This window comes from Rana temporaria, chromosome 7, assembly GCF_905171775.1.
Source record: "Rana temporaria chromosome 7, aRanTem1.1, whole genome shotgun sequence".
Taxonomy (NCBI): Eukaryota; Metazoa; Chordata; class Amphibia; order Anura; family Ranidae; genus Rana; species Rana temporaria.
In genome coordinates, this window is record NC_053495.1 from 65244735 (window position 1) to 65271048 (window position 26314).

The following is a 26314-nucleotide window of genomic DNA, read 5'->3' on the forward strand; positions in this document are numbered from 1 at the left end:
GCGCTCGGACATGTACAGTAGGTCTGTACAGACGACCGAACATTTCCGAGCGGGCAGGATTCCAGCGTGCTGTTTTAAAACAAGTCCGGAAATATTTGCCCGCTGGGAAAAGGCCCGGCGATCAAATGTATGCTGGAATCCTGTCCGCTCGGGCCTACACACGACCGAACATGTCTGCTGAAACTGGTCCGCGGACCAGTTTCAGCAGACATGTTTGGTCGTGTGTACGGGGCCTTATGGAGGCTAATCCTATCATCTTTACACAAGTCCATCGGTCTAAAGTCCAAAGTACAAACACGCATGCTCAGAACCAATGCTAAAGAGCAGACAACAATAGCAGAAGTTGCCCACAGGGTGGCGGTAAAGAGCTGAAAAAACATGTGATTTGGTGAAAGTTGGCTGAAAAAGTCCTGCCGTGTGTATGCAGAACAAGTTCATGGCCAACGCCCATTCTGAGCAAAATCCACGGAAAAGTCTGATTGAAGTCAGATCGTGTGTATGAGGCTTAAAGGATCACTAAAGGAAAAAATTTGTTTTCCTTTACCTTACTGCAGTCCTGGTTTCATATCCTCATTGTTCATTTTTGCTTTGAAGTTGCTGTAATTCTTCTGTGATCTCCACACTTCCTGCTTGTCTGGCTTATGGCAGCTTCTCACTGTGGTCCAAGCTGTGTGTCTAAAACTCCTCAGAACCAATCAGATTCATTTTAAAAACATAACACTGCCCTGGATTTGTTTGTTTTTGTTCTGTGTCTCTCTCTACTTCACAGAAACATGAAACCAGTTTAAAAACGAAAGTGAAACTAGAGGCACATTATATGATTGATTTGTATCTATTTTTAATCATTTTTAAAAGGAATCAGTTAACTTTTATGTCACTATACCCTGTAAACAGTCATTTCAGCAATTTTTTTTCCTTTAGTGACCCTTTAATACAGTGATCAGTGCTAAAAATAAAAATCAGAGGGTTAAATGTGTGCCTAACAAGTGTTTTCTCACTTTTACTATGGGAAGGCATAGATCCCTGTCCCTGCTTTGCAGGAACACATGATCAATGTCTTCCATACTGACAGAACGCAGAACTGCCGTGTTTACATAGGCAGACCACCGCTCTGCCTGTGTACATAACGATCAGCGGGTACTGGTGGTCACCGAGTGCATCGGACCCGCTGATTGGCTCCAATACCCAGAAATACAGGATCACGTATATACAAGTGATCCTGTGCAGCGCTTTCGCCCTGTAGCAGAAAATCTGCTATGGAAAGGTCAGCAATTTAAGATCATCAGCATTATGATAACTCGCAGGCAATCTATCATGGCTCTGGCTGGCTCATCAATTTTATTTGGGTACAGCGTCACACGTCCGCACAATTGTCAGTTAAAGCGAAGCAGTGGCGTATCACAAAAAAAGAAGAGGGGGTTAAATATTCTGGAGCTGAAGTGGTTAAAAGCTGTGACACCTTCACTAGACAGTGCCAATAAAGAAGTCATTTAATAAATAATCATTGTTCACCAGCAGGGGGCGCCAGTGTAGAACAAATCACAGCACACAATGCCCAACCAGCCAGTGGGGGCTCCTCGTCTGTAGAGCCCGCTGAACCCGGTATGGCGCAGTCACTCTCTGTCCTATCTAAACTTATTATGCGAGCATTTTATATTATTTGATGATTTTATACTTATGAAAAAGTGTCTGCTTTACCGCGTGTATTGTATTCCTATTCTGTGTCCAATCAGAAACAGGCCCACTGGATTTTATACGCTTTCATCAATTATGTCTACAGGAGTGTGTCTTTGCGGCCATTTTGTCGGAGCCAATTGAGGCTCGCTGTATTAAAACGTCTACACAAAAATGACGGCTAGACTGTAGACAGAGAGCTGGGAGTTTGTCTATTTTTGGTATGTGATTGGTGAATGTGATCGCCCAGTAGCGGGACAGCAGTGTTTGATTGATGTGTAGATGTCTTCAGCCCGCTGTGCAACTATTCGATGTTATGAGGAGCAGTGAGGTCAGCTACACAGACGTCATTAACAGACATACCTATGGAGGTGTTTAAACTGCAGTCCTACATGCACGTTTACATTGCGTTCACAGTCTGTATTTAAGGGGATTGTGATTTAATTATTTGTTAACATATTTTGCTGAAATGCATTTACATGTGGTGCTTCCCTGTGTGTTCCTATGCATTTACATGCAACAAAAATGTAACACACATCAAAATCTCAGCTGTGGTGTAAAAAAAAGGCTTGATAAAATACGTAAATTTTTCTTGCCTATGCGTTAGTCCTGCGTTTAAAAATGCGTGCAGCTGCATTTAGTGTAGATTAGGGATGAGCTCCGGCATATTAGCACAGTCCACGCGCAGAGCCCGCCAGAAAGTCTGCACGGCGCTGCGCTAACCACAGGCAGGGAAACATTTTCCGATCTCTGCAGCCGAGCATCAAGACAATGTCTCCCTGCCTGTGATTAGCGCAGCGCCATGCAGACTTCCTGGTGGACTGTGCGAACACGCCGGAGCTCATCCCTAGTGTAAATGAGATCTAATGGGCTTGTTGACGCCCAGTGGGGGGGGGGGGGGGGACTTGCATTTTTCTAACACAGGACTTAGCAAAGACACACAGAAAACAATTGTCACATGCTCTGTTCACAGCACAGCGCTGTCGTCGCATGCTTTTATTTCCTGCGCAGAAAAAAAAAAGCGCCCAGGACACCAATGCTGCGGTTAGAACATGGCACGTTGTTATCTTTGTGTCCCTGCTGAAAAATCAGGCCTTGGTGCGAACAAGTAAAGCCCCATGCACACGAGATGCTGGTAAACGCGTGTTCAGAGGCAGTTGGACAGCTTTTTCAACTGCCCCTGAACACATTCAATGTTATCCTATGTGTCCATGCACACAGTCACGTTTTTCGGCAGTTGCGTTTATCCTTGTTTTTTCAGAAGCAAAAAAATGGGTTCAGACGCAAAACGCGGTACCGGTGTTTTGCCGCGATTTTGTTTATAGGCGTTTCTAAAGGTGACCTATTTTTTTACATTAGAAATCTCAAAAATGATGGCAAATGATGAAAAACCATAAAAAAAAAACATAAAAAAAACTGTAATTGCTTGCATTGTATTGTGGACAACCCACAACTTGTGGCAGGTGACGTGACAAGTAGACAATTCACAACTTGTGGCAAGTGGACAATCCACAACTTGTGGCAGGTGACGTGGCAAGGTGATGTGACCATGTGACATGGCCAGTGGACATTCCACAACTTGTGGCAGGTGATGTGGCCAGGTGACGTGGCCAGTGGACAATCCACAACTTGTGGCAGGTGACATGGCCAGGTGATGTGGACAATCCACAACTTGTGGCCAGGTGATTTGGCAAGTGGATAATCCACAACTTGTGGCCAGTGAACAATCCACAACTTGTGGCAGGTGACGTGGCCAGTGAACAATCCACAACTTGTGGCAGGTGACGTGGCCAGTGAACAATCCACAACTTGTGGCAGGTGACGTGGCAAGTGGAAAATCCACAACTTGTGGCAGGTGACGTGGCCAGTGAACAATCCACAACTTGTGGCAGGTGACGTGGCCAGTGAACAATCCACAACTTGTGGCAGGTGACGTGGCAAGTGGAAAATCCACAACTTGTGGCAGGTGACGTGGCCAGTGAACAATCCACAACTTTTGGCAGGTGACGTGGCCAGCGGGCTCTGCACATGGGGGTTGCGAACGCGCCTTAGCTCATCCTTACTAACAAGGTCTAAAATAAGCCCACATGGTAAAAATGCACACCTTTGCTCCCAGTTTAAAAGCCATGTTATTACTGGTGCGCAGCCCGGAACGAACGTCGCGCACCCGCATTTTCAAAGAATGTCAAATTGGGAGCAGCCTCTGTGTCCCAAATGACATGACTGGGAAGACCTGTGCATCCCCATGCAGGCGCAAACAACCCTAGCACTGGTGTACAGTATGGTAGGTCCATGTGAGTGTGGCATTATTGAGTTTTAATGTGTTTTAAATGCGTTTTTTTTTCTCTAGCCAGTAAAGTTAAACTACAGTGTTGGTTGCTAGGGGGTGGGAGCTTGTTGTCATGCACCAAAACGCAAGCAATGAAAATGCATAGTGCAGGTGTTTTTCATTGGCGTTAATAGGGCAAAACGCACACCAAAATAAGCGCTTGCACCGTTTGCCTAGTTGCATTGCGTCATGAAGCATAGATGTCAACGGGCACCACAGAAAATAAAGAGCTTTTTTGAAATGTTACGAGATGTCAATGGATTTCTATTTGGGAACAAAAAGTGCAGCGCTAGTGCATTTGGTAGAAATATCTTGTGCCATGTAATGCAATATAGGCAATATGAATAGTGCTTATTAGTGCAATAAATAAACAATATCATCAAATGCATATAACGGTAAACAATAAAATGCTTCTTATCTGATCCTTGTGCAATGTGGCTCAATATGAGAAATGTGATTAAATAGTTACATAGTTGGGTTAAAAAAAAAAACACAAGTCCATCTAGTCCCATATGCACACACCCCCACAGTTGATCCAGAGGAAGGTGACAAAATGGCAAAGCATGATCCAGTTTGCTACAGCAGGGGGAAAAAATCCTTCCTGATCCCCGAGAGGCAATCGGACTTTACCTAAAAATGTTAGTACCCAATTATATTATGTACATTAAGGTAAGAATCCAGGTCTTTGATAAAGCAGAGGTCCACCTGTGTTTTTTTTTTTTTTTTTTTTTTTAAAGCCAGCAGCTACAAATACTGCACCTGCTGACTTTTAAAAAATGGACAACTTACCTGTGCAAGGCGCCCACGATGTCGACAGCCGAGGCCGAGCAATTGCAGGTCTCTCAGCTGCCCCTGCTGCCGTCCTCGGTGAGGGAACCAGGAAGTGAAGCGCTGCGGCTTTACTGCCCGATTCCCTACTGCGCATGCACGATTAGCGCTGCGCGCCCTCACTGGTCCCCGCTCTCTCCTGGGACCGGTGTGTTTCCCAGGAGACAGGGGGGGGGGATGCTGACAGGTATCTTCAACCCTCCCCCCTGAAAGGTGCCAAATGTGTCACCGGGGGGGGGGGGATTCCAAAAAGTGGAAGTTCCATATTTGGGTGGAAATCCGCTTTAAAGCAATCTACTAATTTTCACAGCTCTTACTGTGAAGAAACCTTTCCGTATTTGGAGAATGAAATCTTTTTTCCTCTAGACATAAAGAGTTCCCCCTTGTCCTCTGTGATGACCTTAAAGCGGGGTTCCATCCACATTTTTCATTTTTTAAATGTATGTCCTTTCATCTGTCTTTGTCATGCAATACATACGGTCACTTACTAATTTCCAATCCACCGCCGCTCCGCATACTTATTCCGATATAACACTTTATAAAATTGCGTGCAGATGGTTGTTGTTTTTCTTGTGGGCATTGTGAAGCCCACAAGCAATTACTTCCGGGATTCCGATCGTGACGAGTGCTATAGGGCCACAACCACTTTAATCACAATGCCAGGAAAAGATAGAACCAGGAGAAACTAAATCGAAGTGGTTCAGAGAAGGTTGTATGCTGTACCTTTATCTCCTGGCCATTTACTGCATAAATTGTATGAATATTCACTTTTCTTATTTTATCTGCACATGATTGGATAATTAAACTTGGATTTGCTTTTCACCTGACTAGACAATTGTACTGTCTCTGGAACTCGTATATCTAATGCCCCGTACACACGATCGGAAATTCCACCAGCAAAAGTCAGATGTGAGCTTTTGAACGGAAATTCCGACCTTGTGTATGCTCCATCGGACTTTTGCTGGCGGAATTACCACCAGCAAAAGATTGAGAGCTGATTCTCAAATTTTCCGATCGTCTGTAGCAATTCCGACACGCAAAATTCCGACGCATGCTCGGAAACAATTTGACGCATGCTCGGAAGCATTGAACTTAATTTTCTTGGCTCGTCGTAGTATTGTACATCACCGCGTTCAGAGAACTTTTGTGTGACCGTGTGTATGCAAGCCAAGCTTGAGTGGAATTCCGTAGGAAAATACATCCAAGGTTTTTCAGATGGAAAATCCGATCGTGTGTATGGGGTATAACATTGCCAAAGGATAGAGGAATCGTAAGAGCTGACTGTCAAAGTAAAACCTGCAAAATATTGTTATTCTTAAAAGTCTGTATTTTACATATTAACCGCTTAAGGACCACCGCATGACGATATACGTCGACAGAAGGGCATGGCTGGGCACAAGGGTGTACAGGTAATGTCCCCTTTAAGATCCCAGCCGTGGGTCGTGCGGGTGGCACGCTCGTGACCCGGTCCTGAGCTCCGTGACCGCGGGTCCCGATTGCCGCCAGTGTCCTGCGATCGGGTCACAGAGCTGAAGAACGGGGAGAGGTAAGTGTAAACAAACCTCTCCCCATGCTTCCTAGTGAGACTATCACTGATCGTCTGTTCCCTGTCATAGGGAACGACGATCAGTGATGTCACACACCAAGCCATGCCCCCACACAGTAAGAATCACACTTAACCTCTTCAGCGCCCTCTACAGGTTAACCCCTTCACTGCCAGTGTAATTTTCACAGTAATTAGTGCATTTTTATAGCGCTGATTGCTGTAAAAAATGACTGTCCGATGTGTCTGCCATAATGTCACAGTCAAGATAAAAATCGCTGATCGCCTAAACTGAGGAGAAAAAAAATGTTTTTTTTATATCTAATTTTTGGGGATATTTATTGTAGCAAAAGGTAAAAAATATATTTTTTTTTTTTTTTTTTTTTTTTTTTTTTTTAAATTGATGCTCTATTTTTTTTTTTTAGCACAAAAAAATAAAAACCGCATAGGTGATCAAATACCACCAAAAGAAAGCTATATTTGTGGGCAAAGAAGGCACATCAATTTTGTTTGGGAGCCACGTCACACATCGCAAAAAGGGGCCTGGTCCTTTAGCAACAAAATGGTCCGGGGCTTAAGTGGTTAATAGATACGTATTAATTTTCTCTAAAATATCTGTTTTTTCTCTTTTGTACTGAACGCTATTTAATACAATTTTTATTTTTTTCCGATTGTAGAGAGAAGATGGCTGGACAGGATGGTGTTGCACCTGCAGAAAAAAAAATGAAAAAAAATGTAGGATGTGCTAAAATAAAGCGGAAACAAGAAAACAGTGGTAAGAGTATTAGCTGTACTGTATATTTGGTAAGAAAGTAGTTATTATTTATTAATAGCTAATAAAATCATTTGAACTCACTAGCACCTAATTTAGGGCCCATTCACACTTGACCTTTTTTCACCTCGGAAAACGCTCATCTCAAAAAGTTTCAAAATGCCCAACAAGCAAAATCCCATTCATTTACATGCCCCCTATTCACATCTAAACGTTCTGTCACCTGAAGCAAAACGCCTGAAGCTCAAAAAAAGTACATGAGCTTCTTTTTTAGGCAGATTAAAGGCGGTTTTCTGCTTTTTGCATTGGTGACCTTTTGACCTGTACAAAATCATGGTAAAAATCACGCATCTTTCCACTTGAAAACGATATGCTCAGGTGTGAATGCAGCCTTAAGGTTAGATATGTTTCTGCTGACCCCTCAGTAGGTTGCTCCATACAGTAGAAATGCATTTATTTTTTATTTTTAATTGTGCTTTTTAATAGGTTTGCAAAACTATCAGCCAGGTGTTGGCCAAGGCTTATACTGATCACTGACTTACACTGTTATCTGTTCTGTAGATGGATATTTATAGATCTCTTGATCTTTGTGTCAGTATCACAAAATATTGCAGGGTAACTAAGTAAGGGATGTACAAAAATAGTCTCAGTATACATTGTTTACATATGTCTATATAGAGGAATACCAGTCAACCGCAAACAGGGCTACTTGAGAAAGAGGTTATCAAATATTTACTAGGAGTCTGGAGGAGCCCCACTGGGGGGGGGGGGGGGGAGATGGAGGGGAAGCCTGGGGGGGGGGGGGGGGGGCCTGATGACAACCAGACCAAGGTCTGCCTGACCCAGTATTGCAGGTAAACCTAAGGGTCCACTTCCAGGCTTGGCGGAGAAGTCTCCAGCTGTAAGGAGCTCCATGAGTCTATCCAGGAGGACCATATTTTGTCAAACTTACTCGGACAGTTCCTGTTCATATACGTTATTTTATATAAAGGTAAGACATCATTCAGGGTATTCCACCAGGTGGTGATGGTGAGCGACACTTCAGCCTTCCATTTCAGTAAAATTTCTCAGAGCGTAGTACGTGGATATATTATGAACAGTTTAGCATATTTTCTCACCGTAGGGTCGGTGATCACATTCAACAATGTGACCTCAGTTGTTAGTGAAAGTGTTGTCCCCGCAACCTGGTTAACATCCCTCCAAACCCAAAAGTTCTGCAGAAGGGGGAAGGACCATACCATATGTAGAAAGGAAGCCTCCAGGTCTCCGCAACATGGGCAGGATGAGGATCTTTCCGGGTAGGGAGCTGCCAATCTATGTGGTGTATAGTAAGCTCTATGTAAAAATGTTAGTTGTATGAAACAATCCCTAGCAGAGATCAGATTTGTAACATAGGAGGACACCCAGCCTTCCCAGTCTTTATCAGAGAGGGATGGGATATCCCGTTGCCATTTTGTATAGACGTTAGACAATTTAGAAGATGGGGACATCATGAGATGGAAGAATAGTGTGGACAAGGGGCTTATCGGGACTTTAGTTGACAACACCCACTCCACTGGATCCGACTCGAGGGTGATACCACTGGGAAATTGGTGTTGGAAGGCGTGTCTCATCTGTAGATATCTGAAGAACATCCAGTGGGAAGATTATATGCTGCTTTAAGTTCTGGAAACATACTCAACCTACCCCCTGTCACCGGGTGCTTCAGCCCTTCTATGCCTCGAGAAGCCCATACCTGAGGGTCAGAAATGAGGGAGGTTGGGGTTACCCCACAGAGGGGTGTGAGGAGAGAAGGTCTCCGAGGTGCGATAAGACGCCCTAGCTCGATGCCATATTGTTATTGTTGTACACATTAAAGTTGTTAACTCAGGGTGGTCCCTGACCCAGCCGAACATTAGGTTGCTGAGCATGGCATACAACCCCAGGATCGCTGCCTCAAGGGTCACCGCCGGATTGTCCTTGGGCTGTGAAAAATACCAGCGGACCATCACTAGGACGGCCGCCGAATAATATTGTTGAAAGTTGGGGAGGGCTAGTCCACTTTGTCCTACAGATAGCTGCAGTGTGGATATTGCCAGTCTAGGCACCCTACCCAGCCAGATAAAGGAAATGAATATATTGTATATCTAGATATACATTATATTGGATACCTTAATTTCTACCCAGTTATAATTATTAAATTAGTAGCTTTTTCACATAATGTATATACTGTACTCTTTAGGTTATATAGCAAATACAGCTCAAATTACTTTTTAATCCTATTTGCAACCTCTTCATCTTGTATTAGATCTTCATTAAATCTCCAAATAATATTTCTCTTTTGTGCTCCCTCTATTTTTAAGTTAATTGATACAGCAACATGATCCGACAGGGTTACTATTCCTATATCAGAACTTGTCACTGCATCCAGTGATCTATGGTCCACCAAAAATAAGTTGATTCTTGAGTACGTCCCATGTACAGCGGAGTGGAATGTATAGTCACGAATTTTCGGATGTTGAATTCTCCAAACATCCATCAATTGGTGTTGATGTAGTTTATTTTTAAGTGATTTCCCTTGTGCATTCCCAGCCTGCTGCACACGTGACGTACAATCGTCATCTGGGTCCAAACAGAGATTCATGTCCCCGGCCATAATTACCCCGCCTTTCTTAAAGTCCATAAACATCTCAATAACCCCCTTAAAGTGGAGTTCCACCCATTTTTTTTATGTTTGTCTGTGCTGCATGCCCTAATCTCATAGTGTTCAGAATGGACAATTTTTATTTATTTTGTTGCTTGTAAATACCTTTATTTTGTAGTCCTTCATTACTTCCTCCTCCTTATTAGCCTAGGCTATTAAGTCACAAGGCTATTCGCAAGGGTTTCTGGGATAGGCATCATGTATCCCAGTAGTCCTTGCAAATAGCCTATTTGCATAGAGAAGGGGCGGCAACTTCCTCTGACATTCCCGTTGCTATGGAAACCTGACTGAAACCTATTACATAGCTTGTGCAGCACTGAGCATGTGCGAGATCTGCAAGGCTGAAATCCAGGAAGTCATACAGTCTGGCTTCATGATGCCCACACTTAAGATGGCCACGGTCTATTTCTAGATTATAAACTAACTAAATGCTCTAACAACCTAACAAAACAGACCTTAGTTTACAGACTAACTTTACTAGACTATATTAAGCTTGTGTATTACAGGGGTATTTATATTTAAAAAGTGAAATTGTGGGTGGAACTCCCCTTTAAGGAATTGAATGGAGTTTTTGTTTGGACCATAGATATTCCCTATGGAATAGTCAACTTTGTTTATTTTGCCCCTAAGCAAAAGATAGCGCCCTTCTGGGTCTACTATTCTCTCCCCTGGGACAAATCTTACTTCCTTGGCGAAACCTTTGGCGACTCCCTTCGCTCGTTTAGTCGGGGAGTCCCCATAGTACCATAGCGGATAATCGTGTGAGCAGATTTTAAGATTCGAATCCTGCGAGTTATGTGTCTCTTGTAATAATACTACATCCGCTTTGAGATATTTTAGTTCTCTCAGAATATTACCCCTTTTTATGGGAGTGTTCAGCCCCCGTACATTATACGAAAGTATTTTTAAAGTACCCATAGTATCTACTGGGTGATCGCTCTCCCTACTCGCCATTTTACTGTTTAATCCTATTTGGATCATGTAGTTATTTTCAGTGTATTGACTGGTTTTCAATAGGCATTGGTACATTGCCACATCCAGTGTCCTATTTCTTATAATTCGGAGAGAAAATTGCTTCCTGTAGTTCTTTTCTGTAAATTGGCAGGTTTTTAATAGGCGTTGGTACATTGACACATCCAGTATCCTGTTTCTTATAAGTAGGAAAGAACCCTGAACTGTACCCTCCCTCCCTCCCTCCCCGGTCCCACCCCCTATCCAACCCCCTAACCCACCTACATCCCCCCTTTACCTCTCTAAATGGGGGATTACGACCTTCCCAAGGCCCATAGATCCGTGGCCTTTCTTCTTCTTCCGACCCTACTGTTCTCCCCCCGGAGGTTGAGCTCTAAAGGTGGGTCCCCACCGGGACCGCTGCCCCTCCAAAAATGGGGGGGATGACCCCCATTCCCCCGCCACTCCGACAAACAAAATTAATTTACCATTTACCCCTTACCCCCCCCATCCACCCCCCGCACTGAAACCCCTAATAATGCCGCTCCCACATCAATGGCACTCTATTTTTTTATTTAATTTTTTTCCCTCCTTCCGTTCCTGTTAGTTCTTGTTTCCATTTCATTTATTTATTTTCCCCTTTTGTTTTCTTGAAATAAGGTGCCAGGTAAGTTGTTCAGTTGTATAGGGAGTCTGCTCTTGTGGTTCACTCCAGCCCTGAATCTCTATCAATGGAATATCCAATCTTCTACAGAACTTTGTCGTGTCTTCGGGGAATCTTAAAGTTGCGGACTGTCCCTCCTTCCTCCCAATTAAACAGGATGGAAAACCCTATGAGTATTGGATGCTATGCGCTTTTAAATGATCAAGTAGTGGTTTTAATATTCTCCTTTTGGAGAGAGTCTCTGTAGCTAGGTCCGGAAATATCTGTAGATTAATCTCATTAAATATAGCTGGCCTATTAGATTTTAGGCTCTGCCAGATCTGATCTTTGTCTTGAAAGTTATGAAATCTCGCGATCACATCTCTGGGTATATCCCCTGCCATTTCCGCAGGTTTTTGGATCCGATGGATTCTTTCGAATTTAATTTTTTCAGCTTCTGTTTTACCCAAAATGTGGCTGCGACGGTATTAGAATGATATCCCGTCAAAGATTCCCTTCTTCCCATAAAGAAAATCACCCAATATTCCATGAGGAGGAATATTCCTGGGATCGCCCAATAAGCCACACATGAGTCAGAGCTTACTGCTGGAACAAGACAGATTTTAATGGTACAACACACAGCTTATATGTAATTTACAAAACTGTTACAATGACAATCTCCGCCCCCCTCACACTGGGGGCTCCCATACAGATGATAGGCAGACACTTTGGAGTCGACCCTGAAGACACATTTCTTTAGATAATGACATCAGTGAAGGTAATTACTAGTTGTAACAGAATACATTATCTAGACAGCCTGGCCCCGCATATAGAAGAGATAATTACCACAATGAAGCAATCAGAATAATAAACATGAGCCACTTCTAATCACAGTACACAGTAAACACAGGTCTCCTTCACACACACAATAGATCAATTCCCCTTTGAACTAGGGAGCTGGCTGAAGAAGGGTCATTAACATTTCAACAGCCATTTAGCAGAGGAGTGAGTCCCACCTGAAACCACCTTCCCTCTAACACACATACAGCATTAAACTGGCAGGGAGAATTACACTGAAGCATATCCTTCACAATGGCCCCCCTTTTTCTCCCTGCTCCGGCAACCCGGTTGGACCTTCCCTGGTCCAGTAGGGTTGACGGGTTTAGAGCTTTTAGTCCGAGGTTAACTCAGTTTGGCGTGACTGACCTCCCTTGGCAACTGCTTCCGACTCAGGTATGCCACCGGGTCGTCAGATCACACGCCGGTCAGTCCCCAAGTCTTTGTGCGATCTGCAGAGTCACCAGAAGTCGTGAGGACGGCGAATGGGCCTGTGCGCCGCCGTCTAGGTGTCCCGCTATGGGAGGGGGCAGGTTATGGCTCTGAAGTGACAATCCCAGGAGATTCATAAAAAGAAAAAGTTATATTTGTTGAAATGCTGTAGCACTGGTGCTCCGAGTCTGGGGGGGGGGGGTCAGTGCCCCATAGGGTCAGCCACCCCCTGCTCCCTCCGCAGCCGCCGGTTCTCCTCTTTGAGCTTCTGCAGCTCCATCTCTAGTTCATGGAGCCTGGGGGGGTCGGCCTACTGTGACCTCAGGCGGTTGTTTTCCAGCTCCATGTACTCACGGATCAGCTCCTGCTTGCTCATGTCCTGCAGGCTTTCCACGTGGTCCTTCATCATCAGGAACTGGGTGGTGGTGTAAGGGGCCACCGGTGGGCCCTTGGCGAACATCTCGGCCCGCTTCTGGGACGCCCGCTGCGACTCTCTCTCCTCCAGTCGCTTCTTCTCCTCCCAGGTCAGCTTGTTATACGGCTTCCAGGACCTCTTTTTCTTGGAGGGTAGCCGGCGGTGCCTCTTTCTGCCCAGCGCCCTCCAGGGCCCCTCCGGCTCATGGCTGTCGCCCATGACCAGCTGACAATGGTGTTCCCTGCTGTCCGTAATAACAGTTTGTACCATGAGGGCTTCGTAAGGGGTGCCCAATGGTTCTTCCTGACCCAGCTCCTGGGGATTCCAAGCCGAGTCTACACAATGGGCTGCTGCTGGTGGGCGGTACCCAGGTTGAGACCAATTTGACCTGGTGTTGTCATTCAGGGGGCAATTCTGCTTGAAGTGACCCAGCTGTTTGCACCGGAAGCAGCGTTGTTCGTTGTCCTCCTGGCGTGGATAGCGAGGGCTAGATGTCACCGGTCTGTTAGGAGGTTGGTATCTAGCGGCTGGTGGGTGTGAGGGCACCGTTGGTCGTGGAGGTTGTACCTGTGGTGTGACCTGGTTCGTCTTGCGAGTATCCACAAATTCATCCGCCAACTTAGCGGCCTCTGGTAGAGTCATGGGCCTGCGATCTCTCACCCAGTCTTTGACGTCCATCTGGATGTGATTGTAAAATTGCTCCAGGAGCATTAGTTGCAAAATGTCCTCTGCGGTGGTGGCCTGGCTGCTGTTAACCCAGTTAGAGGCCGACAGGGATAACTGCCATGCCCATTCCGCGTAAGAGTCTTTCGTGGTTTTGCGTGAGTCCCTGAACTTCTGTCGGTGGGACTCTGGGGTTACTGCATAACGAGCCAGGAGCACTTCTTTAACCCGGGCGTAGCTATGGATATCCTGATCTGGCACGGTCCGGAAAGCATCAGAAGCTTTGCCTGACAGTTTGCCTGACAATATTGCAACCCACTCTCCTCTAGCTATTCGGTGCAGGTTACATTGTCGCTCAAAATCTGCCTGGTAGTTATCAATCTCACAGTCCTTTTCATCAAAAGCTTTAAAAGCGCTAAACGGAAGAGACGCAGAACTACAGAAGGATAAACAAATAAGAGACGCAGAACTACAGTTAAAACTGGCAGCAGTCCAACAAGCAGCCGCACATTCTCCAAACAGTGAGTACAGCACAGCAGACCTGTGCTGTACTCACTGTTTGGAGAATGTGCGGCTGCTTGTTGGACTGCTGCCAGTTTTAACTGTAGTTCTGCGTCTCTTATTTGTTTATCCTTCTGTAGTTCTGCGTCTCTTATTTGTTTAGCCTCCTTCGCTAACAGGTCCATCACTTTCAGCACCACATCCGCCGTTGGGTTCGGACCGAACCATGCTAGCTTCTCTCTCATTACTTTGTTGGCTGGCGATTCCTCCTCCTGAATCACTGGTGTCTCCATCTCTTGTACTGCTGGCGTTGCTGCAACCAAGTTCTCCTGGTCTCGCTCCATTAATTCTGCTATGATGACCAGCTTGGTTTTGTTGCTAGCAATCCTTCCACGAACTTCCAGTAGTTCTTCCAGTGTCTGCTTGGAATCCGGGTGTAACGGAGAGTAGAAGGGAAAATCCCACTGCTGGCAAACAGTTGTGACGGTATTAGAATGATATCCCCGTCAAAGATTCCCTTCTTCCCATAAAGAAAATCACCCAATATTCCATGAGGAATATTCCTGGGATCGCCCAATAAGCCACACATGAGTCAGAGCTTACTGCTGGAACAAGACAGATTTTAATGGTACAACACACAGCTTATATGTAATTTACAAAACTGTTACAATGACAATCTCCGCCCCCCCTCACACTGGGGGCTCCCATACAGATGATAGGCAGACACTTCGGAGTCGACCCTGAAGACACATTTCTTTAGATAATGACATCAGTGAAGGTGATTACTAGTTGTAACAGAATACATTATCTAGACAGCCTGGCCCCGCATATAGAAGAGATAATTACCACAATGAAGCAATCAGAATAATTAACATGAGCCACTTCTAATCACAGTAAACAGTAAACACAGGTCTCCTTCACACACACAATAGATCAATTCCCCTTTGAACTAGGGAGCTGGCTGAAGAAGGGTCATTAACATTTCAACAGCCTGTTAGCAGAGGAGTGAGTCCCACCTGAAATCACCTTCCCTCTAACACACATACAGCATTAAACTGGCAGGGAGAATTACACTGAAGCATATCCTTCACAGTGGCCAAATACTTTATCCAATTTTTCTTGGAGATCTTCTCCTTGCTGATCTGGTAGTCCTCGGATCCTCAGGTTTTTTCTCCTGTTACGGTTTTCCTGATCTTCCAATCGGTACCTCAAGTTCCTTTGTTCCCTCTGTAACTCTTTCATCTGCTTTTTTAATTCTGTCACTTCGGCCGCTTGGTGATCCAATTTTTCTTCAGTTTCTTCTAGTGTCATTCATTTTTAATGGTACCCAAATACTCTGAATGAATGCACCTTTGACACACCTGCATTGCTGCAATGGGTTATGCATTCTAATGCAATGCGCAGTTAAAATAGGACAGGTATCTTTTGTGATCTGTTGTTGTGTGTTGAAAGCCAAATTAAATGAATGAGCATCCTTATTGCAACATAAGACATAACGTTATATTAATGCACTGCACCAGAGTGGAAAGGTGTGAATAGGATCTAAAAGGACCTAAATGTGCATAGTCTGGCTACAGATGTACTTTGAGATGTAGTTTCCTTACCGATGGCAGGAGTTTGATGTTGGAGATAAAGAGGTACACATAGAGACACTCAAGGCTGAAGACAGACTGGTCACTGAGTTGTTTAAAGACTAAAACACTTTGAGGCATCTTGTCCTATACTTTTTGTATGCAAACATTTCCATCCTGTTTACTTGCAATGTTCTTATGTTGCTAGATCATTCCATTGTAGATGTCGTACCAAAATTAGGGCCTTCTAAGAAGCAGAGGAGAAAGAAAGAAGAAACTGAAGAGAAAACCGAAGGCCAGAATGCTGAAGAAGAGTCTGTGATCACGAAACCTGATAAAAGTGAGCCTAAAGTCTTTTCTGGATGCTTACTATTTTTGGCAAAACACTTATTGATCCGATTGTTTTAAGAAACAATCCTTTGAATATTTGTATGAAGTAGTTTTTCATTGCTATTTTAAATACTTTTCACTGATTTTGTGGGATAGAATTGAAGATGAAACGTTCTGAATGTTTTAGAAATTGCCAGTAATTTTATTTGTGAAGTATGCAGATTGATTCTGAATTGTCATCACTTTTGGGTTTTCTTTACTTTTTCCAAGGCCAGACAACCAGCATTTTCTAATGAGGGGACCACAGAGGCAGCCTCCTTATTTCTTTCAGGTCATGATTCCTTTTAAAACTATATTCAAATGTAATGAAACAGCCTGTAAGCGGAAATTATGGATGATTGATACCTAGATTACAGTTTTACATTGGACACACTATTACTGAAATTAAACATATAAAGAAGCTTTACCAAAAATAAGTGACAACTGTTGTGAACGCACCCTTTAGTGCTAGTCAAACTGACCAGATGCAGGAGTATTGGTCACATTGTCTGCAAAGAAGGTGGGATCAGAGTTCAGGTAGAGCCACTTAACACGCAAAAGGGAACTTAGAGCTCCATCTGCTGGCTGCAAATATACAAAAATATATATTTTCGCTCACTTCCTGTTTTGGCTATGGGACAGGAAGTGAAGGTATATCTGCGACACAGATGGGAATAAAATTGACAAGGGATATAATCCTCCCCTCTATCCAAAATGAAAATGCCTCTAGTTTTACTTTAAACTGTACTGTACACCCAAAAAAAATGTTCTTTATTTTGCATATATTTTTTGTTTTTGCTGTGTCTGTCTCATTAGGATGATTTACTTTCACTTCCTGTTTTGTAGATTCATCATGAATTGAGAGGTAATCTTTCCAGTTTAAGGGATATCCCCTCTTAGGAAGTTGTTATAGAAATAAATGTCCCCACTGGATGATTTCTTCTATATTTCTCATTCTCATTTTAAGTGACATTGGTGATCGAACAATTAGAGAGAACAAATTGTCCTAGCCGGTAAACAGAGAGCCATAAGAACCTGACACCGGATCTAAAGTCTCACCACTTTATCCAAATCTAAAAAAGTTCGGCCTTTCGTTATAATTTAAAGTGCATCTAAAAGCAAAATTTTTTTTTTCAATTAATTTTAAATAAAGTAGGGGTGGTTGTAACTCTTGTTGAGTTTTATTTTTGCTATGTTCCATTTGGAGAAAAAATGCCTTACTTTCTATTCTAAGCACACCACATGAAGTAAACAGAAATATTTCCAAAATGAAGGGAAATTTTCTTTTGAAGTTGTCACCAGAACAGGTGTCCTTGGTCCTCACTGGGATTTTTTCCCTCTGTTCCACCATAAAATTTAGTTTTTTCCCTCACTTTTGGATAACTCTTCCCCACCATATCTAAACCCAAAACAACACAAGTTTTAGGTTTACATATACTGCTGTTCTGGTTACCTGGTGTCTCCCAATGGTAAATATGAAATAATAAAAATGATCTCATATTCACCAAGTTAAATACTTGTACTGTTTTAAACATTATTCTTGCACAGATTTGGCAGGTGTATAATTCTTGTTATTTCCTCCGAAATGAAATCCTTGGTCTCATAGATGATTTAGCAATCAGGTATTTTTAACCACTTCAATAACGGCCACTGTCACCCCCCCCCCCCCATTCCTGCCCAGACCTATTAGCTTTCAGCGCTGTTGCAGTTTGACAATTGCGTGCTCATGCAGCGCTGTACCCAAACTACATTTTTTACCATTTTCTTTAAACAGATAGAGCTTTCTTTTAATAACCACAGTGTTTGTTTGCTAAACAAATAAAAAAAGACCAAAAATGTTGGAAACAATTTTGTTTCTTTGTTTCTGTTATACAATTTTTTAAGTACGTTTTCTCCCTCACTGATGTGCACTGATGAGGCGGCGCTGATTAGGAGGCACTAATATGCAGCACTGATAGGCACTGATGGCACAATTAGGCACTGACAGACGGCACTTATGAGGAGGCTCTGACGGATATCACTGATGGGCACTGATTGGCATCACTGGTGAGGCTGCACTGATAATCACTGCGCTGATTATTAGTGCAGATCCCCCAGTCAGGAGAGCCGCTTATCGGCTCTCCTCTACTTACGCTCTGATAACAGGCACTTCCTAGTTACACTGTGATTGGACACAGCTAATCACATGGTAACGAGCCTTCGTCATAGGCTCTTTACCGTGATCGGAGATGCTGTGTGTCGGTGCGGCACACCATACTACCGATCGGCGTGCATCCCAAGGCTGCGCGGGATGTGGTTAATAAATAATTTAACAAAATGATGTGTCAATTTTAGCATTTCTCAAGTTGACCTCTTTACCTGCCCTTCTGTGTCTCACTATTGGTCAGTGAGGCCTCCAATCACATTAGAGGCTTGTATCATTGGGCTTTTGGTTTCTACAATAGATTTTGCATTCCCATACAAGTCTCTAGGAATGCAAAACCTACTTTAAGCAGGTCAAATGCCAATAGTGACTGGCGCCAAGTTTGAATTTTACAGAAAAATTCAAGATTTGTATAACTCCATCTAGATATAATCAAAGGGGTGAACAGAGCTGATCAGCAGACATACATATGACCCTCAGAGGCAAAGTAAAAACATTTTATTATTGTTAAAAAAGTAAAATAAATTTAAATGAAGATGTTCACCAAGGCATATACAGCAGTCAATTGATGGTCATGCAGAGACTTGGATTAAAAAACTGACAGTACCTGGAGGCTGGAGCCACATGGATGACACAGGGGCTCAGGGAAACCCAGCACAAAGCCGTTGGACAAAGAGCACAGGAGCGCCGCTGGTGGGGGGGCCCGTCCAGGACAGTGGGGCCAGGGGTCTGATGAAGGGGGAACCAAACTGCAGGCACAGGAACTGTTTGGGGCCAGTATACAGCAGCTCCTTGCACTGTGTACGAAGCCTGTCAGTGACGTCACTTCCGGAAGTCAGCCAAGGTAATCCAAAGAGTATGAGAAAACCCTGCTGCTGGGGCCAATTAGTATCTGCTGATGCCAAGGGAGCAAAGAGAGTCACAAATCGCTGACTGGAGACACTACATGTTTCGGGGACACGTCCCTTCTTCAGGTTATTTCAGTTTTTGTGCTGGGTTTCCCTGAGCCCCTGTGTCATCCATGTGGCTCCAGCCTCCAGGTGCTGTCAGTTTTTTTTAATCCAAGTCTCTGCATGACCATCAATTGACTGCTGTATGCCTTGGTGAATGTGAAGAAAATAGACTTTATTCTGTATTTTCTCATAGGTTCGGTTTGTTTTTTAAGAACCCCTGGACCGATCTGGGTGAAATTTGGATATGTTGGTCCCCCAGATCGGGGCTATCAGGGGATATGTAATGGTAGGGATAACTTGTGTGGAAAAGGGGTGTTCCAACTTTTGGGAAAATTGTGTGCTCTCTGCCTGGAGATAATCGTTTTATTCCTTACCTGATCTCAATATCTCCCAGGCAGAGAGATGGCGGGTGTACTATAAAAGCTTGCTGTGGTAATGTTGTCTGCTGCTGTCATGTAAATGAACCTTAGTCTGGCTCTCAGGAACCTTTCATGGTGTGATGCTAATTCACACTGTATTGTGTGAATTTTGATTGATGATAAAGGTGTATTGTGTAGCAGGTGAGAAGAGCTTATCTTTTGTCACCTGAATGATTAGTAATTAACTCATGTAGATTATCTCAGAGACAGAATGTCTGTCTCCTAAAAGATGTGTATTGGAGGCTCGTTGTGGTACCCATTGTATGATGTTGTGGGTGAAGTGTGTCATTGTCCATCCGATTACTTTTTGGTGTATATAGGAGCCTGCCTTCTCAATAAAGTTGTTCTATGCCTGGTACACCCTTCATAAAGTCTTGGCTCATGTTTGGGGGAATATTCTAACCATTGGGAAGAATCATCCTGGAAACTGCATTCATCTCCACTATCCCTCTACCTCCTATGGTAGCGATAATCACTTAAGCTCGGCGATTGAGGGATGGAAAGAAGGCTGCAGTACCATAACCACTGCAGGTCTTAACAGTGAACATCTTCATTTTAAATTTTATTTTTTTAACAATAATAAAAAAAAAAAATATTTTGCCTCTGAGGGTCCTATTTATGTCTGCTGATCAGCGCTGTTCACCCCTTTGATTATATCTTCTGTCCTCGTTTGTCTATGAGGTTTGGACAGCAGCGGCCACAGTTACATTTAATTTTTCTTTCGGATTTTTGTTTTTAGTTTTTAATAAAACTCCTCCTGCATACATTTCTGGATCAATTGTAATGACTTGCAGTGGTGTGATATAAAAGCTGGTACTATTCAGACTGAAGTGTTTTTTCATTAGGTTGTATAATGTTTGATGAAAAGTGTAAATGTGTTTTGAGCTGTATAGAAGTGGGTAGGAATCTTTTAAATATTTTTATTAAATAATTAATAGTTCTTGTTGTCACATCAGAACTTCAGAAGACGCAGAGGAGAAAAAAAGATGAAACTGCGAATACTGAATACCTATCTATAAATGAGGAAGCAGGCAAATGTGAGTTGGAGAACTTTGTTAGTCTCTTAAGCCAATATTGCCCTCCACCTCTAACTGTGACAGGCATATTTATAAAAAAAAAACGGAGGAAATTAATTTAGGAACAAAGGATGTTGCAGTCACAAATCAGTTTTCAACTCCTTTTACGTGGGAACCTAAATCTGGCTACTAATGGATAGCAGTTCCCCCCCAAATGACCCATTTTCGGAAAAATGTGTCTGGTCAATCACAACGACCCAATACCAAGCACCGCGACACCTTAGACACAGCGGTTGCAGATCGCGCTGCTGCTTGCACCCCCAGGGCACGTGAGCAGAACGACATTTGTGTCTGGAAATAACAGAGCTGCCTGAAAGCAGTAAAATGACTACTGCTAGTTGCAAAGTGGTTAACATTTTGATACAGTGCCTTGAAAAAGTATTCACTCCCCTTGACATTTTCCACATTTTGCCTTGTTACAACCAATAATGTAAATGTATCATGTTGGGATTTTATGTGATAAGCCAACACAAAGTGGCACATAATTGTGAAGTGGAAGAAAAATGCCTGTCCTGCATTTGAGGAATGTGTTCAAAGACACTTTTGGAAAGTGTGACCTCTTTCTCCCATGTTCAGGGGCTGTATCCAGAGACAGCTACTGTACAAAAGTTCATATAGGGAAAACCCTATAGCAATTCACAAATTCCCTGACAAAATTCAGTTTGATAACAGGAAGTCCCAGCCTTTTCCGTCGTCCTCAACCACTGCAATACCTTTTAGAGTTATTTTGATCTTTCCTATTAGCAAATCGTCTGAGCATGTAGGCTGAAGTGGGTGAATTGGGACAAAGAGAAGGCAAATTTATTAAATACTTTCTTTAACTCTGTGTATAATGGGGATGATATTGACCTCTTCTGAGGTCAAAGGGTTCTACCCACGGAATGGTTACAGCGCCCAGTTCGCATGTGTTGCGCTATATACGTTTTTCACTCACTCGCACAACCCCAAATGATCCACAATGGCTAAAAATTTATATGGTCCAGAAATATTTAGACAGAATAAAGGTTGTAGTGATATATAATATTGTGTGTAGATAATTAGGATTTAGTTATTATAATGATGATATTAGTTATGTTCCGCAGCAACAACCCGATTCTTCCAGAGAGACGCACTTTATTTTGACTTCCAACACAGAACAAAGTCCAATACTTGCAACAGATGACAAAAATCCCACAGAGTAAATATGACAACGAGATCTGTGCCTTCATAATCATGGGAGAGACAAGACTGAACTCCAGATTATATTGCCTATACATTGAATGGCTGAGCAATTTGATTGGCCGTCTCCATTAGTTCTTTGATCTAGCCTTTGTCTTTCAGAGTGACAGATAATAACCCCCAGCCGTAAACGGCTGCAGTCATCAACTACCCTAATTTTCATTCTTGCATATTAACATCAACAAGTCCCCTTTTGATATGTGTAATTGGATTATGTGGCCTGTACAATAGACTTGTCCTAGAATGCCCACATATAACACAATATATAAAATACATACACATACTGTATATATTAATATTGCAACAATGGTGAATAAAGAACCTATACCAGATGGCATAGACCCACGGATCCTAAAATAATTGAGCTCTGTTATTTCAAAGCCAATGGACTATTTAATCACTGGAATAGTACCCTTGGATTGGCATAAGGCCAATGTGGTGCTTATATTTAAAAAGTGATCAAAGTCTTTACCAAGTAACTATAGACCTGTTAGTTTAACCTCTATAGTTCTGAAGATAATGGAGAGTTTAATCACTTCAGCCCCAGAAGATTTGGCTGCTCAATGACTGGGCCATTTTTTGCGATACGGCACTTTAACTGACAATTGTGCGGTCGTGCAATGTTGTACCCAAACAAAATTTACATCCTTTTTTCCCCACAAATAGAGCTTTCTTTTGGTGGTATTTGATCACCTCTGTGATTTTTATTTTTTGCGCTATAAACAAAAGAAGAGTGATAATTTTGAAATAAACACTATCTTTTGCTATAGTAAGTATCCCATTTTTTTCCCCCTCAGTTTAGGCCGACGTGTATTCTTCTACATATTTTTGGTAACAAAAAAAAGCAATAAGCGTATATTGACTGGTTTGCGCAAAAGTTATAGCGTCTACAAACTATGGGAAAGATTTATGGCGTATTTTTTTTTTCTAGTAATGGCGTGATCTGCGATTTTTAGCGGTATTACAGCAGACAGGTCGGACACTTTTGACACATTTTTGGGACCATTGACATTTACAGAGCAATCAGTGCTATAAATATGCACTGATTACTATGTAAATGTCACTGGCAGGGAAGGGGTTACACTAGGGGGCGATAAAGGGGTTAACTGTGTTCCCTATGTGTGTGTTCTAACTGGGGGGGGGGGGGAATTGGACTAAGTAAGAGAGATGACAGATTGCTGTTTCTACTTTATAGAAACACATGATCTGTCTTCTCTCCTCTGACAGCATAGGGATTTGTGCATTTACACACACAAACCCCCATGCTGCTGCTTGTGCACGTGATCGCGCGTGTCCGACGGGGATTGCGCATCGTGCCCCCCGTTGTGCAACGGGTGCGTGCACCCTGGTGGCTCTTCTGTGCAAAGACGTATATGTATGGGATTTCGCCTAGGAGAGCCATTCTGCCGCAGCATATCTGCATGAGCCGGTCGGGAACCGGTTAATAAAAGACTGCATAGATTAATTTTTGCTGGGAAAAAGTATTTTAAGCAACAAACAACATGGATTTATAAAAGACCAGACAGAAGTTATCAGACAAATCTAAGTAAGTAAAACCTTAGACAAAGGAGTGGATGAAGTATACTTGGATTTTACAAAAGCATTTGACACAGTTCCCCACACACAGGTAATGTGTAAGGTAAAGTCTACAGGCTTGGAAAACTCTGTTTATAAATGGATAGAAAACTTGCTAAAAGACCAAATTCAGAGAGTTGTAATTAAGTATTCATACTCTGAGTGGTCTAGGGTTGTTGGTGGTGTACCCCAAGGTTTAGTGTTGGGACCCTTTTTAATATATTTATAAATGGATGACACCAAGCTATGCAGTGGAATAACGTCCTTACAGGATGTCTCCAACTTACAAGCCGACCTCAACGCTCTGTTTAATTGGGCAAATATGTGGCAGATGAGGTTTAATGTTGATAAATGTAAAGTTATGCATTTGGGGGCTAAGAATATGAATGCATCATACATACTAGGGGAGCACAACTGGGGCAATCCATAGTGGAGAAGGATCTGGGTGTTCTGGTAGATCATAAGCTCAATAATGGCATGCAATGCCAAGCTGCAGTTTCCAAAGCAAGAAAAATTCTTTCTTGTATTAAGAGAGGTATGGACTCCGGAGAGAGAGAGAGATTTCATTTTGCCTCTGCCCCTGTACAAATCATTTAGTAAGACCTCATCTGGAATATGCAGTTCTGTTTTAGGCACCAATTCACAAATATCAGGGAACTGAAGAAAGTACAGAGAAGGGCAACCAAACTGAGGCATGAGGAAAGATTAGAGGAAATTAATTTATTTATTAATGTGTACAGCAGGACGCTGTCTCCCAGGGGCCAGGTTATTCACCTTGAGATATATACTATCTCTCCATTGGCAGTGCACGTTTGCTGGGCTATTATAATATCCTGCCAGCGCTCATACGTTTCATATACCCTCTTTTGTTGGATCTTGGATTTTTTAGCGATTTTGCTTCTGCCTTCTGATATGTGAGATATAGCTGCCCCCGTTTCCAATTTCATCTTACTTTAAGCACGAAACCAACATTACATTTTGAAGTCTCTTGAAAGTGTTTGACATATCCTTGTGAATTCATATTCCATTGGGTATCATTTTTGGATTGATGAATAGAGTCATCTATTTGCCCTTCACTCTTTGTGCTAACTCTTGGAACTTTTCCAGAATATGATAATAATTTTTCCATCTATCGGATTTTGTACGTGATGCTCAGTCCACTTTAAGATTGCGAGACTCGTTCATTCTTTTTTCTTGTCATCCCTTTTGAACCTTGATCGTTGTCCTGAAGAAGCCCAACGGCGAAACACGTAGACACACAAGGGCTTATTGTACAAACTATTTTAATTTTATATGATGTAATTGATTTTAACTCTTGAATACTGTTATTCTTTTTGTACTTTTTCTAATTAACACCATTTTTTTTTACATATACCTCTCCATTGTTTCCACGCCTTAAATGTCCGACCCCTGGTTACTGTCAGAAGTAACCTCTTTTTTGTTCTTGTCTCAATTTACGGATGTGGCACCATGAGTGCTTCCTTTTCTATTTTTGTCCGAAAGTAATTTATTCTCTCTTGAGAAAAGTTAATTAACCACTTAAGGACCGCCTCATGTACATATACGTCAGCAGAATGGCACAGGCAGGCACATCAACGTGTATATATACGTCCTCTGCTTGACGTGGGTCGGGGGTCCGATCGGGACCCCCCCCCCGGTACATGCGGCGGTCCCCGTGGCTTCCGGAGCGATCCGGGACGACGGCGCGGCTATTCGTTTATAGCCGCTCCGTCGCGATCACTCCACGGAGCTGAAGAACGGGGAGAGCCGTGTGTAAACACGGCTTCCCCGTGCTTCACTGTGTCGGCGCATCGATCGCGTCATTCCCTTTATAGGGAAGACACGATCGATGACGTCATTCCTACACCCACACCCCCCTACACTAGTAAACACATACACAGTGATCCCTAAATGTTACAGCGCCCCCTGTGTTTAACTCCCAAACTGCAACTGTCATTTTCACAATAAAGAATGCAATTTAAATGCATTTTTTGCTGCGAAAATGACAATTGTCCCAAAAATGTGTCAAAATTGTCCGAATTGTCCGCCATAATGTCGCAGTCACGAAAAAAATCGCTGATCGCCGCCATTAGTAGTAAAAAAAAAAAATAATAATAAAAATGCAAAAAAACTATCCCCTATTTTGTAAACACTATAAATTTTGCGCAAACCAACCGATAAACGATTATTGCGATATTTTTTTTACCAAAAATAGGTAGAATACGTATCGGCCTAAACTGAGGAAAAAAAATGTTATATATGTTTTTGGGGGATATTTATTATAGCAAAAAGTAAAAAATATTGAATTTTTTTCAAAATTGTCGCTCTATTTTTGTTTATAGCGCAAAAAATAAAAACCGCAGAGGTGATCAAATACCACCAAAAGAAAGCTCTATTTGTGGGGAAAAAAAGACGCCAATTTTGTTTGGGAGCCACGTCGCACGACTGCGCAATTGTCTGTTAAAGCGACGCAGTCCCGAACTGTAAAAACCCCTTGGGTCTTTAGGCAGCATTTTGGTCCGGGGCTTAAGTGGTTAAGGGGGGATATGATCAACATGTATTAATATATAAGTGGTTCATATAGTGAACTTGGTGTTGAGTTATTTACTTTAAGGTCATCACAGAGGAGAAGGGGGCACTTTTTACGTCTGGAGGAAAATGTAATCTCCAAACATGGAAAAGCTTATTCATATACCTTAATTACAGGCCAGCAGACTTT

General features: G+C 42.8%; 1 protein-coding gene across 4 annotated transcripts in view; it reads left to right on the plus strand.

Annotated features, from left to right (window-relative positions):
* Positions 1-1517: 1517 nt before the first annotated feature.
* LOC120945388 (probable endonuclease 4) overlaps positions 1518-26314 on the plus strand; it is a 118587-nt gene continuing 93790 nt past the window's right edge. For 3 of the 4 annotated variants that reach the window (XM_040359522.1, XM_040359521.1, XM_040359519.1), the window contains exons 1-4: positions 1791-1895; positions 7052-7149; positions 16051-16182; positions 20683-20763. In XM_040359522.1, the coding sequence (XP_040215456.1) occupies positions 7059-7149; positions 16051-16182; positions 20683-20763 (304 nt within the window). In that variant the 5' untranslated portion in view covers positions 1791-1895; positions 7052-7058. Of the gene's footprint in view, positions 1603-1790; positions 1896-7051; positions 7150-16050; positions 16183-20682; positions 20764-26314 lie in introns of those variants that run through there. The other variant, XM_040359520.1, reaches the window with a different exon arrangement.